This window comes from Strix uralensis, chromosome 2 (assembly GCF_047716275.1).
Source record: "Strix uralensis isolate ZFMK-TIS-50842 chromosome 2, bStrUra1, whole genome shotgun sequence".
NCBI classification, from domain to species: Eukaryota; Metazoa; Chordata; class Aves; order Strigiformes; family Strigidae; genus Strix; species Strix uralensis.
This window is the reverse complement of record NC_133973.1, coordinates 120884058-120898270: the sequence shown is the minus strand read 5'-3', so window position 1 is coordinate 120898270 and position 14213 is coordinate 120884058. Positions and strand designations below refer to the sequence as shown.

The following is a 14213-nucleotide window of genomic DNA, read 5'->3' as shown; positions in this document are numbered from 1 at the left end:
TTTTTAATAAAATAACAATGAAAAAACAACTTTGTGGAAGTTAAATATTCTCTATTTGTAGGACATACATGTGAATGGAAATAATTTTTGAAGATTTCATGTTTAAACATGAAACTTTCATCCGCTGAAAGTTTTAAATGTCTTTAGAGTAATTTTTTATTCCTTATGTTTTCAGTTGTAGCTTTAAGACATGAATCCAGTTTACAGTAAAGAAAAGGTTATAAATTAAGTGCATGGGATACTTATACAGTAGGATTGTGTTAGCATCTTAATTAAAAAGGCGTAATCAATTTTTTCAGAATTCTAACTTCCTGATGAAATTTGAAAATTGCTTTCAATCTAAGAGTGGTTGTTCAGTGTGGAAATTAGAAGATTTTTTTTCCCACTGTTCTTTTTCAGCTTTTTATCATCTTTTTCTCTGGGTCTAGGGGGCCTGAGTATCTGCAGCAATTAGCATGTGCCTTTTATTGGTCCTTGAAAACTTTTTTTATTTTAGAAGTTGTTATACAATATTTGAAAATTATGAATTTTTTTCTATGTATGTTTGTATATTGGAAATACTATCCTGAAAGTCTGTGTTGAGGCTTACATGCTCTAGAGCTTTTCGGTACAGAAAATAAAGATAAAATGTTCATTCATAGTATGTAGGTTTGAGGATACTATGTTATTACAGATTAGGGAATTACACGTAAACTCACACTGAATTCTGTGGAGCCTTGGTTTTTTATTTGATTTTTGCCTCTTTAGGATTCTGAGAAATACGTAGAGCAATTGCTCACATTATTTAATCGATTTAGTAAGTTGGTTAAAGAAGCTTTTCAAGATGATCCAAGATTTCTTACTGCAAGAGATAAGGTATGTGTTTCTGCTGGTCATTTGTTTTCAGTTTAAGAATTGTTGTAATTCATATTATGTCTCTGAAATCCTTCCACCCATTCACTCTTAAATCTAGAAGCTATTTCAGTATGCAGACTAAAATGTTGATGAAACTTACTACCGATTAGCTTGTAATTTGTGTTGTAGTCATGCATAAAGTTGCATTTATGTTCAGCTTTGTGATGTTGTAGAGCACATCAGGTGATGATCTTTGTACTGAGCACCTTAATGTCTGATTCAGCAATACATTTATGTTTAGCATTTACTACATACTTGGGTGTAGTCTCATGACTTCAGATATGCAACCTGGTCCATGCAATCCCTTCCTAAGTTTCCCTTAAAGGAAAGTAGTATATTAATGGAAAAGAGGAAAACACAAAACATCAGTTAATGGGAAATTGGATCATAGGATTTGAACGCTCATACTGAAAATCAAATCCAAAAACTTTGGGCTTAAAAAAAAAAAAAGATTAATTCCAGGAACTTTGGACTAATAAAAAAAATAGGATTAATTTCATGTTACAGTAACCTAAAAAGAGATGAAACCTTTGTGATTCATATGTTAGAGAGAAATTGAGTGAAACATTAATAATCTGTAATTATTTTTCAGGCATACAAAGCAGTTGTGAATGATGCTACAATATTTAAACTTGAATTGCCATTGAAGCAAAAAGGGTAAGCCATATAAACTTTATGTGAATCAAGGTTTTTAAATTGTTAAAGATTGAGCTTCTCTTTTAAAATACCTCTTCAAAAAGTAACACTTTAAGAGTACTTTCTTTGTGTTGTTTGCATTATGGAATTTCAGATTCCTTATCAACTTCTGGTAAAACACTCATCACATGGCAGTGGATCAGTGAATAGCAGCCTGTTTAAAAAATGTATTTGTAGTAATTGGGGAATCTCTTATTTTGTAGTAGAGTAATGAGTCAGTTTGTTAGCTGAATTTAATAATAGCTTCCTGGGTTATTAATTCCAAACACCTGAGCTGTATAACTCTGCTGCAACATCAGTAAAAGTCCTGGGGGAAACCGAGGCAGTAATCTTTATGGGAATAACTGTGGCTGATTCAGGTGTAACCAACCATCTGCAAGCTGTTTATCACCTACTCTTGTGTCAGCTGTGAGTATGACCTGTCTGGGTGTTACATTTTTGTTTTGGTGCAGGATTAACCAGGTTAGTTTAAACAATTTCCAGTAGATTAAGCAGACCTGTGTGACTCAAGAAGAAACACCATGCTTACAGCAGCCACTCTGCTAACTCAGCCAAGAGAAGGTAGTGGTCAGTTAATTGATTGTTAGAATTTAACATGGGATGGGCCACTTGAGTAGGAATCTGAAGTGGTTGGGATTGCTTATATATATAGTTTGTAGTCTGATTTACTACTGAAACAAAGCTTATGTAGGTGGGCTTCCAGCTTCTCTTTCCAATTACTTCTAGTTAGGGGTGAATGGGTATAAATATCTGTTCAGCATTCTGGTTCTTATTCTGTGTTTGATTTTGGACTGATGGTAAACGTGGACAGGGATTAGTCTTGCTGTTTGTTATGTTATTGAAGGAAGACCTTCACAGAAGACTGGACCCCTGCTTTGTATACTTGGTATAGATGTAGGCAAGGTAGAGGAATGTTTTAGGTCTCTGCTGATGTTTTCATTTGCCCTAGGAGCATCCAAATCAATACCTCATTCAAACTGTGTTTCACTCCTAAAGCTAAACCTGCCTAGTGATTTCTTAAAAACCACCATGATGGCGGCAATCGTCTGTTCAGCATTCTTCTTTCCATGCTCTTTCAAGTTGTCTACATATGCAGTCTGGTTTAGGTAAAATGAAACTTCATCCTGCTTAATTTGTGCCATTAAGTTCAGCCTAAGAATATGGAATTTGTTAATTTTTCATCACTGTCTGGATCTTGAAGACTCCTGTTCAGAAATACCTGGGAACGCATTGATTAAATAAGGGTTCTGTCTTGTAATAATCAAAAGACTAGTGATCCGCTTTTATGCGAAATGGTTTTTAGGAGGGCAGAAGACACAACCTGCAAGCTCTTTATGAATTAAAAAGGACAAGCAAGTTGTCTAAGAGTTTTAGCGCTGTCTGCACTAGTTGATGAGAGGGTGAGGAAATGAGAAGAACACTGGATTCCTGAGCATCCCCACAGCTTCTTACCTGCTATCTTACCTGCTGCCTTTGTTTTGGTCCGTTGAGACTTGCAAACAAGTTGGTGCCATCTGACTGTAGAAATAGGGGTTGGTCCTTGGCACTGTTCTATTGACCAGTCTAGACACAGGCTCAGAATGTGACCTTGTGCCTGCGTGCATTTTGAAGAACCACGGTCTGTCTGCTGTAGCGTCTTCTTGTTCAGCCTTAATCTGCTTTTAATCTCCAAGATGTTAGCTTATACCTGCTATAAAATAATTTTATCCTGTTACTATGCGATGTGTTGGGTTTTGCAGTCTGTGAAATGCAGTGCAGGAGGTTGTTCTTGAGAGTTTAATTAGACCATACTGACAAGAGCAGAGAAACATTTCACTGCAGCATTTGTGAATTCTTTACTGGAATACATATTGCAATGCAATATTTAGTTGTTTCAATGTAATCCTTCATTGTTAGAGTTCTAAAATTAAAAGCAGTTGGAATGATCAAGCTATACAAGCGGTCTGAAAATGTTTGGTAGTATTTATTGTTTCAAGAAGAAAAAGGAGTTATCCCTAATTTTTGATTAGTTTAATGAGGATATGAATTCACTACCAGGATCCTTTCCAAGGGGATCAGTAAAGAGGGCTCTGTCTTGTTAACGGTGTGGCTACTCCAGAATAGCAGGATTCTATACAGTTTGAAGATATGTTGTTGTTCTTTTATTTAGTGTTGGATTAAAAACACAGCCTGAATCCAAATGCCCTGAGCTTCTTGCTAATTACTGTGACATGTTGCTAAGAAAAACACCACTAAGCAAAAAACTAACCTCTGAAGAAATTGAAGCGAAGCTTAAAGAAGTGGTATGTTTTTGCTTTTTACTTCTCAATTATTCTGAAGATTGAATTTGTTTTATTTCCTTCTGTGGGTTGAGGCCTTGATCTTCAAAAACAGTTATGCAATGTGTAATAATAGGGAAAAGAGTTTATTATGTCATCAAGTGTGTGTGTGTGTTTGTCTTGTAAATCATGCCATGTTTTATGCCTCTGTGTCAGTTCACAAAATTAGTATGCTAAATTAATGCCTGTATCAGACTGTAGTGTATTACAGTAACTAATGTTAGTCTAGAAAATAATACAGGAGACTCTCTTACATACCAGTGTCAATGTCTTTTCTGATTTAAGAGAAGGTTCTTGATGGTGGACAGATGAAGAAATTGGAGGTGTGATATTATGAAAGATTCATAGCTGATGCCTGTGATAGTATTAACACAGTTGCTCTTAAGGCAATGTCAGGTAGCCTTTTTCTACTTCATAGTCTACAGTGGCATTAGATCAGCATTCAAAGATTTGTCTGATTGACAATGCATATAAATACATTAAAATCTACTTTTTTGACAGCTTTTGGTACTTAAATATGTACAGAATAAAGATGTTTTCATGCGATACCACAAAGCTCACTTAACAAGACGCCTGATATTAGATATATCAGCTGATAGTGAAATTGAGGAGAATATGGTGGAATGGCTCAGAGTAAGTAGCCTGACATCTTTCTTTGTTTGGTTGTGCCTCTTGCTTGTGATATTAATGCCCACACTTGAACTTAGATATCCTATCTTACATTTACATTTTATTGCAATACTTGTAAATAAAACAGTTTAGCTCTTTTCTAAGAGAAATGTTGATCCTAATAGTGGTAGTGATAGATTTTAAAGTATTTTGCATATAATTACCTGAAGGCTTCATATATTCCATATACAAATGAGAAAAATGCAGTGTACTTGTTGTTTAGGTATGTAAATAATTTGAGCTGTGTTCTAATTGTGAAATTTTATGTAGGTTAGAATATTATTTGCATGCCTTTAAACATTCCTTCAAATCTCAGAATTTGATTCCTTAATGCATGCATATGCTCTTCAGCACTTGGATTTCTTTAAAAGAATCATCATATGCCCTGAAGGGGTAACTACTTATGATCCATGCAAAAAAACTTTATATTGCATTGCATATTAACTGTTACAGTAAAGTGATGATACCTGTGTACTTTAATGCTCTTCATTTTTTGAAGGTTATTATTTTAAAAATAAAGCTTTTTGTTCATAGTTGTCTCTGTCATAGTTTAGTGTTCTGTTTGTTTATACAGGAAGTAGGAATGCCAGCAGACTATGTAAACAAGCTGGCTAGAATGTTCCAGGATATCAAAGTGTCTGAAGACTTGAACCAGGCCTTCAAAGAAATGCACAAAAATAATAAACTTGCTTTACCAGGTATTGTTTTCAAATTATTTGCTATTTTTCATTTCTCTTAGTGAAAAATAATTCTGTTGAATCTTGAGTTAAAAATTACATCAACTGCAGGTAGTCTTCAGGGCGTTGTTACCCCTAGACTGGAAGTGTCTGTAGACTCTGCTTTCTCTTACAATTGACACTAGAGCTATACAATTCTGTAAGTTATTGTGAGTTTTCATTATGAGCAGTCTTGTAGATACAGACTCCCTACTCTTGTAGATAAATTCCAAGCAGGGGCTTGAATCAGTATCAACCAGGTGAATCCTGCACTACTCTGTTCTTTTATGCCCTCATCATTCTTCATGAGTGCTTCATGCTCTGCTCCTTCATCTGCCAGCAGAAGAGCTGGGTGTGTGCTATGTAGAGCTTAAATCACATTTCTGAGGTTAAATTTCACTGATGAGAGAGGCTGAGGAACATTCAGTTTTGGACCTGCTGCTGCTGAAAACCCTTGAGTAGTGCTTACAGGCATCAACTATAAAGCTGCATCAGGGCTTAAGGAGCTCTGCAGAGGGAAGCCAAAAACCCCACAGATTTCAATCAGTGTTGCTGGCAGAAAGCCAGTGGTGCATAAATAGAGTACCTTAATGTTTAAGTAGGTAGACACCCTGCTGCTTTCTGAGAATTCAGTCCTCCATAATTTTGTTTACAGTAAAAAAAAAAAAAAAGGCATTTTGTTTATCTGTCTTTTATACCTGGAGATTCATAGAGTTCAGTATTGTCTTACAGCTGACTCTGTGAATATTAAAATTTTAAATGCTGGTGCCTGGTCCCGAAGTTCTGAAAAAGTGTTTGTCTCGCTACCCACGGAATTAGAAGATCTCATCCCAGAAGTTGAAGAATTTTATAAAAAGAATCACAGCGGTAGAAAACTGCACTGGCACCACCTCATGTCTAATGGAATTGTAAGTGTATCGGTTTTGGTGTATCAGCCTCAATGACTGTACTTTCTGTGTATTTATAGTAGTAAGAAAGCTTGTGATCCCAAAAGGCTTACAAGTAAAATTGTCATTCTGTTCACAGATAACATTTAAGAATGAGGTTGGCCAGTATGACTTGGAGGTAACAACATTTCAGCTAGCTGTGCTGTTTGCGTGGAACCAAAGACCCAGAGAGAAGATCAGCTTTGAAAATCTTAAACTGGCAACTGAACTCCCTGATGCAGAACTTAGGAGGACTTTATGGGTATTTCCCTTTCTCTTGAAACAGATTTCTTCTTGATAATTGTACTCTGAAATACTGGATTAGTATTTTTAAAGCACTGTCAGATAACACTTTGAAATTGAAATGTGAACGCCTTTCTTGCTAATTAACCAGTTGTAATGCTGGCTCCTTGCACTACTGCTGAGCAGACACAGCTGTTACATTAACACATTCTCTCTACCAATATTATTGAACTTAAGTTTTTGGAAACAGCAAGATCTTTTTGACCATATGCTGCCTAAAGCACGCAGTTATGATTGTGGTTTGTGGTGTGGGACAGGTCTAATTCTAGGAAATCAGCGGCACCTGATAAATACATGTTGCTTAAAAATAACTTCAGTGTTTGCTCTATCAGACTTTTAATTATTGAGCTCAAGAATAAAGAGAGGAATCATGTAAATCAGACTTAACACCACTTCTGTAGCTCTGAGTTTGTGCATTTTACTTCTTTGTATGATTTTACTTACGCTAACCCATTTCAGGAGATTTGGTAAACTGTGTCCCCTCTCTGGTTTTACTAGTATCTTTGTGTTGCCCTTCAGCAGCTTCAAAGGCAGCTGCGTGGTTCCCTCACTACAGTCTGCACAGCAGTGAACTATGTTCTTAAAAAGTAATTGTTTCCATTTAGAAAGTCTGGTGTTTCATTTTCATTCTTTCCCCTCCCCTTTTCTCTGTAGTCTCTTGTAGCATTTCCAAAGCTGAAACGTCAGGTTTTATTGTATGAACCTCAAGTCAATTCACCCAAAGACTTTACAGAAGGAACCCTCTTCTCGGTGAACCAGGAGTTCAGTTTAATGTAAGATGATGTTTGAAAAGTAAAATAATAATGTACTAATTTATAACTAAAGGAATTCACTTAAGTTAACCTCCATCCTTGAAACTTTTCAAGATTCAGCTAGACACATGCTTTGCTGCCCTTATCCTCACTTAGTTTTGGTGATAGTCATGCTTCAAGTAGGTGGTTGGACCAGATGACCTCCAGCAGCCCCTTCAGACCAATGTTTCTATGATTCTCTTTTCTGTGAAATTAAATTTCTTAAACACCATAGGATGAGGTGCAAAATCGGAGGCTTTGCTATCTTCCTGTTACTAATGAGCCCATAAGATTTCATATAGGAAGAATGGCATGTAAGCAGAGCACTAGTGCTGTATTGGTTATTACACACACAGAGTTTCATCACCAAAGTGCTGAGTTAAAAAAGGAAGTGATACTGCTTAATAATATGGTATGCTGTCAAAAGCCAGACTTTTTGGTGTGGCTCTCACTGGAGAGGAGTGTCTTTATTTCAGTGAGAATTGCAGTGCTCTTTTACTGGTGCTTTGAAATCCTTCAGAACATAAAGAGAGAATATCTAAATGGTCTGTAACATTCAGCATGTTTTACTTTGGGTTTTGCCTCTCTCTATGACTATGATTAGAACTGTCTCCTTGATAGCAACCTCAGATTCTGGGCCTCATTCTCAGTAGCAGCTGGACATCTGGATCTGTGGAGAGGGAGAGAGGTGATGAGTCTGCTTTCCTGGGGCTTTTGTTCTTGCCCAGGGCCATGATGTTTCATCCTGTCATCAGGACTGTGATCTTCGGGAAATGATGAGAGGGCCTGGCAGAAGGGACAGAAAGTTTGTGGGTGACCGCTGAAGAATGCCATCAGCTTTGTTTGTTACAATAGCTGGTGTTTGTCCCTTTTTTTCTGCTAGAGAGACAGTTCTTTTTATGGAATATTAACTAGTCTGTTTTCCTGAACTTTGTTGTAAAAACTTCCTCCAAAGAACTCTAGTTTTATATAACTAAACTGAAATATATTTCTCTGAAATTTTATTCTTGAAAAGTTATTGCTATTTTAAACTTTGGATGCTGTCAGTTTCAGCTGATGGATTTTTTTGTAATGCTAGTGTATTCAGGTTTTATTGCGTGGAGATATTGGTGCTGAGTTTTGGTTTGTCAGCCAGCTATCTCACTGCTGCAATGCTAGTAGCCTATAAATATTTGATATGTGATGGTACTTCTTGCTGCTGTAATTTAAGTTTAACATGAATTCCTTAATTGAAATGTATTTTTTGCTTATCTTCATACAATACAACTTTTTCAGAAAAAATGCTAAAGTTCAGAAAAGGGGCAAGATAAATTTGATTGGTCGATTGCAACTTACTACAGAGAGAATGCGGGAAGAGGAAAATGAAGGAATAGTCCAGCTAAGAATATTGCGAACCCAGGCAAGTACACTGCCAGAGGAATTACAAAATTAACCCTATTTCTGTTGTACCCTGTTGTATTACCGCTGCGGCATGCTGTCCGCATTTGGATGTTGATGTATGAAATGAATGCTTTTGAATCCCACTGGAACTGACTTTTGCTATTTGGCATGGATCCTTTGTGAATACTGGATTTTGCCTGTGTGTTTGTGCACTTGTAGTTATCAGCCTCCTGTTCTGATGTACCAGGTCATCATTTTTAAAGAGGACAAAGCAGATATTAAGCAGTGAAGGCATAACAGTGTAGTGGTGGGTGGCAGCAGCAGATGGTAAAGTTGACTGACAAGCCACCAACATCAACAGACAGTATTGTTGATCTTGAGATCTCTTTGACTGCACTGTATGAAGAGAGTAATCTCAGAGATGGGATCACGCTTTAGTAATAGCAGTATGAGTTTTTGAGAGGCCTTCTCTTTAGAGGGAAAGTATGTAAGTACATCTTAGATGTACAAACTGCAGCTTCCTGCGTTGTGGTTGGTTGTCCTTCAGTCAGGTACTCACGTCAGATCTTTTGAGCTGACAGCTCCAAAAAAAAACCAACCAAACCTGAATTTTTTCGGGCATCAGAGATCATTACCTACAATGGAGTCTCGAAAATCCTATCTTAACTTAAAATTGCAGGTCTGTTCTATCAGTCAGATTAGATTCTAGGCCGTGCTCATTGTTAATTGTACCACCTGATTTAATATCTTGGCCATGCTTCCAGCAGACAGATTAGTGCCTGGTTGTATTTATGAAAGGAGAGCTCCTTCTGATTTCCAGTTTGACATTAAGCTTGCATTTCATGAGGTATTCACAAGGTATATCACACGCCACCCTGGAAAAGGACGACTTCTGCTCAGAGAGTGAATGAACATTAGGTTTTAGTGAGTAATTAACACTCTAGGTATTTAACTGCAGATTCTCCTTTGTCTGGACTTGTCTTATCTCTTGCATCTTGCCAGTGCTTCATTCTTTTCCTTTATCAACTTCTTTGTAAAAGCAGTTTAGTATCTACTTAGGCTAAGAAATACAGCATATATCTGATTTTTTAAGGGAAAAAATACAGACTTATTGCTGTCTTGCCTTACCAGGAGCCCTGTATTAATGCTGTTTTCACTTTGTCACTTCACCCAGGCATTTCAAAAAAATTATTTTTTTTTTCTCTTGTCCCCTACCAGGAGGCTATCATCCAAATAATGAAAATGCGGAAGAAAATTACTAATGCCCAGCTTCAGACTGAACTGGTAGAAATATTGAAAAACATGTTCTTGCCACAAAAGAAAATGATAAAAGAGCAAATTGAGTGGCTTATAGAGCACAAATATATCAGAAGAGATGAGTCGGATATCAACACCTTCATATATATGGCATAATTTGAGGACTTTGCAGGATGTTGAGAACATAAATTGAAGGGTGCTTGGACAGACAGCTGCAACAGTTTGTGCTGCAGAAGGACTTGTTTTGACTTTCGTTACGTATTAAAATCCCTGCCTTACCTTACAGAGGACTCTATTTTGCCAATCTCTTTCAGCTAGCATGATGGCATTCCCTTCATGTTGCACACTTTTAACAGCATGCTGTTTTGTGGGAAACTTGCATTCATGAAGAGCCCATTGTGAACTTTTTAAAGTAGATTTGATTTACACCCACCAGGAAGAATACAGGTTTGGGTTTTTAGATGACCAGTACTTGCACAAGGAGAAAATACTCAAATATTCATGCACTGAGGAACTGCTATTAGTTTTGTTTTGGGTTTGGGGTTTTTTTTTTTTGGTTTGGTTTTTTTTTTTTTAAATGCAATTAGGACTAGAAGTAGCACTTTCACTTTTGTGTTTTGGATCAACGGAGTAATGTACTGTCCACCTTTTGATCCTTTATATGTAATAACATTTGAGAGACACAAACGCATCACAACTGATACGTATTTGTTACAGTTAAAACTGTTGGCTAGAGCAGTGCTTCAATCTAGTAACTGGATTTTAATAATTGACACATAAGTGACATAAAAATAATTCCAAGTCATGGGTGATATTTTTCCTTAAGCAGGAGATCATTGTTTTTAAATTGTTTGCTGTAAACAAGTGGATATACATTATTTGTTACCTTGTTTGGACAGCTGATTTGCTACAATCCTATTTGAGAAGGTAAAGCTTTCTTGAATGATACTTCACTTCAAAGGCAGTTTTCATGGGTGGGTCTGTTATACTGAACAGAAATATTAAGTGTATTTCCTTGTACATTTAATATTTGTATTCCAAATATTTAAGTATGACTATATATATCTGAATGCATTGAAAATAATTGATGCACAATTCCCCCCGAAAGAAGATAACACTTGAAGATCCCTGTACTAATTCCTTATTGGTGACTTTATAGATACATGCAAGGCTAATCCAATTCAGCTGGTTTATTCCTTAGAAGTCAACATCTTTCTATGAAAAACAAACCGACTGCTTTTTATTTTGAAACTGGCAGGGTAGAAAATACAATTCTAACGAAATGGTAAAAAGCGAAGGAAAAATACCTTGTTTAGTGTATGCAGAGAGAGTGCCAAATACACATCAGGAATTTCAGCTTTTTAATGTTACCTCTTCTGTTTTCAATCATCTGAAGTAGTTGTTTGGCACTGCCTGCCTCTCTGCTATTCTGAAAGGTCCCAGCATGTACTGGACTGATAACATGAATCACTGGAGCAGAGTGCCTCTCTTGGGACAAAAGGTAAGTTGCACTTTACTCAGTTCTGTATATTCTTCTATAAATTGCAACTGTGCGAATATTTTTAATTAACCAGTTTCAAGTACAACTTCTAAAGGTCTTACTGTCTTTGATGATTGAAAGGGGGAAGAGGATACAATTAACTTTAATCAAAAAAGAAAACCTTCCAGTAAGTAAGAGGAGGAGTTTTGCTTTCACATGGTTGCAGTAAAGTTTACAGTAAGAGTGGTTTAAAAGCAAACTACAAGAATGGCTGTTTGGACCCTTAAACAGGCTGCGTGCTCTGTTACTCGTGTAAATGCCAGTGTGGCTGCCTGAGAACAGTGTGTACTTGGACATCTATCCGAGTAGGAAATTCTTGGTAGTGAGGGTTTCATGAACAAGAGATGGAGAGAAATTGAGACCTGGCTGGTTACAACTGATTGAAATCCCACAGCTTATGTTACATGCTTTTGTTGAAACTCAAAAGTGGATGCTGTTTAAAAGTAATCTTTTATGTTGGCCCTGTGGTGTTGCAGTTCAGAATCAAAAGCAAGTGATGCTCCGTGTAGTTAACCAGTAAAACTATTTGAACATTAAAACCGAAATTCTAATAAAAATTGAACTGCAAGACGTTCAGTCTTTGTAACTTAAAAGTAACAAGTGCTCACTTGGGATAATTGGGGGAAAACATGACTGAGTCTGAGCACACTCTTGTCAACATAAAAAATTCCAGCCCATAACCAGAGAAAAGCAGGTGTGAAATTGTCATGCAGAAGGAGCTGCAAAGGGTGTAATGCTGATTTTGAAGCCATGGATTTAGATTTGAGGGAGAAGTTTAAGAGACTGCATCTCAGATACAACTGTTTAGGAAGCCGGAGTGTATGCAGAAAGCAGCAGGTTGCTCAAAGCTAAGGAGCTACATGTTTCCTCAACTAGTAAGTATAAAATAATACAACCTAAATGTTACCTATATATTTCTCAACACCTGGGATGCAGAAATAGAATTGGTAATGTGCCTATGACATGGTCATTTTTCTTTAAATATGTACCGGAAATGGATGTTGGGTTTTTTTATTAAATCTGAGACTCACACCAGCAAATCTGTTAAAGATGCAGAATCACGTTTAGCGTCCTTCATCAGGTCACTTTCACCAATATGCACTTAAAACTAGTATCACCTGGGGCACAGGGAGATATCTGGGGTGAACTGTTCTTTTGGGGAGGGTAGAGTTCATACCTAAATGAAAATGAACTATTCTTCACTTGCAATATGGCAACAATGCACTTTTAAGGCTGCAATTTTTAGCTATGAATATGTATGTCCAAAGACCTAGCTTAAAGAGGTGCTGCATCTGAAAAACATGTTGCCACACACACTGCCACGGTGAATAGCTATGGAATGAAATCTGGTGTAGAAGAGGGGGGGGGAAAAAAATCACTCTTAATGGGTTTAATTAAGACATACTGTTAAATCTTTCTCTGTCCCAAGAACTTGATGAGGATCTCAGTTTCAATTCTGAAGTCTTCCATTTTCCTCTTTCCATAGTTGGTGTCCCTAGCTTCTATTTTTACTCATCTATCTTTCATTTGTTATGACTGTAATGCAATTACATTTCCAAACGACAATGTGACTTTCTCGTTTTCACCTTTTTAAAGTTAATATAAATGTTTTGAATATTCACATGTTGCATTTATTTGCATTGGGATGCCATTGTCCTGTAAAGTGCAAATTTTAAAAATACAATTGGCAAAAAGATTTGATAGTTTTACAGAAAGATTTGCTATCTTAAACTCAAACTGTTTTCTATTTTCATCTAAATGACTGGGATGCTATCTTTGTAATTCTTTGAGGTCATATTTGTGAAATAAACAATACATGAAAGCTTTCCTGTCATATACACTATATGTAGTCTGGAGTGTTGAGCAAACTTGAGTTCCTGAGTTGTAATATCTTATCTACGTATGGTATTTACAATTTTGAATGTGTGCCACTACCAAGATAATAATGCTGTACAATTTTGAATGGTGGTAGTTTCTGTATGGCAGTCCAGCTGAACTATTTTGATGTACTGCTTAATTTTTGAATTTTATTTTTTAAGTTGTATAATTTATTTTCTTGCAAAATAAAAATGTAATATAAAAAACTACTCATTTAGCAAGATATTTTGGCGTCTTCCCCTGCAAAATTTTTAAGTTGAATTCAGGTGCTGCTCCTTGAAAATGCTGCTCTATGAAATTTGCAGGATTCAGAGTCCTGAAGTCTGTTATGATCAGAGTACTTCAGAAAGCTAAAGACTTCCAGTTTTTCTTTGTTATGATTTTTCAAGTACTTAAGGTTATATGTAGAGCTGTTTCACCTTTCAAATTCTATTTGAAGGTGAGCTGTAGTCTTTCAGTTTAAATGTATCAAAGCCTGCTATGCCAAAAATGGCTGAGGGTGCCTAACATAGCATTTTTTAAAAAGGGTTTTCTCTCTCTGTAATTACTGGGATGTACTTGAATTGCTGAGTGTTTTGGTTGATTTGTGTCTGAAATTACTTATAAATGAGTGTCACTGAAAATTACTGGTGTCACCAGATTGTTGGGACCTTCAGGTACCTGATCCTGCAGTAAACAAACAGTGATGTGGGAACAGTCAGTTGCATGAAGGAGTGCTTTTACTGTAATGGCTTTTCTTCTCTGCTTGTCCTTGCCTTTTAATGTGAATCTCTTTTTACATTTCAACTCCTTTTTTTCTTTAAGTGCCCCAGCTAACATCAGTGTTTTGTGCTTTCTGATACATG

General features: G+C 36.5%; 1 protein-coding gene across 4 annotated transcripts in view; it reads left to right on the top strand.

Moving 5' to 3' along the window:
• CUL5 (cullin 5) overlaps positions 1-13577 on the top strand; it is a 32927-nt gene extending 19350 nt beyond the window's left edge. For 3 of the 4 annotated variants that reach the window (XM_074860136.1, XM_074860138.1, XM_074860137.1), the window contains exons 10-19: positions 748-855; positions 1487-1551; positions 3740-3872; positions 4410-4541; positions 5152-5275; positions 6026-6201; positions 6320-6481; positions 7177-7295; positions 8589-8712; positions 9912-13577. In XM_074860136.1, the coding sequence (XP_074716237.1) occupies positions 748-855; positions 1487-1551; positions 3740-3872; positions 4410-4541; positions 5152-5275; positions 6026-6201; positions 6320-6481; positions 7177-7295; positions 8589-8712; positions 9912-10106 (1338 nt within the window). In that variant the 3' untranslated portion in view covers positions 10107-13577. The remainder of the gene's footprint in view (positions 1-747; positions 856-1486; positions 1552-3739; positions 3873-4409; positions 4542-5151; positions 5276-6025; positions 6202-6319; positions 6482-7176; positions 7296-8588; positions 8713-9911) is intronic. The other variant, XR_012627720.1, reaches the window with a different exon arrangement.
• The last annotated feature ends 636 nt before the right edge of the window (positions 13578-14213 follow it).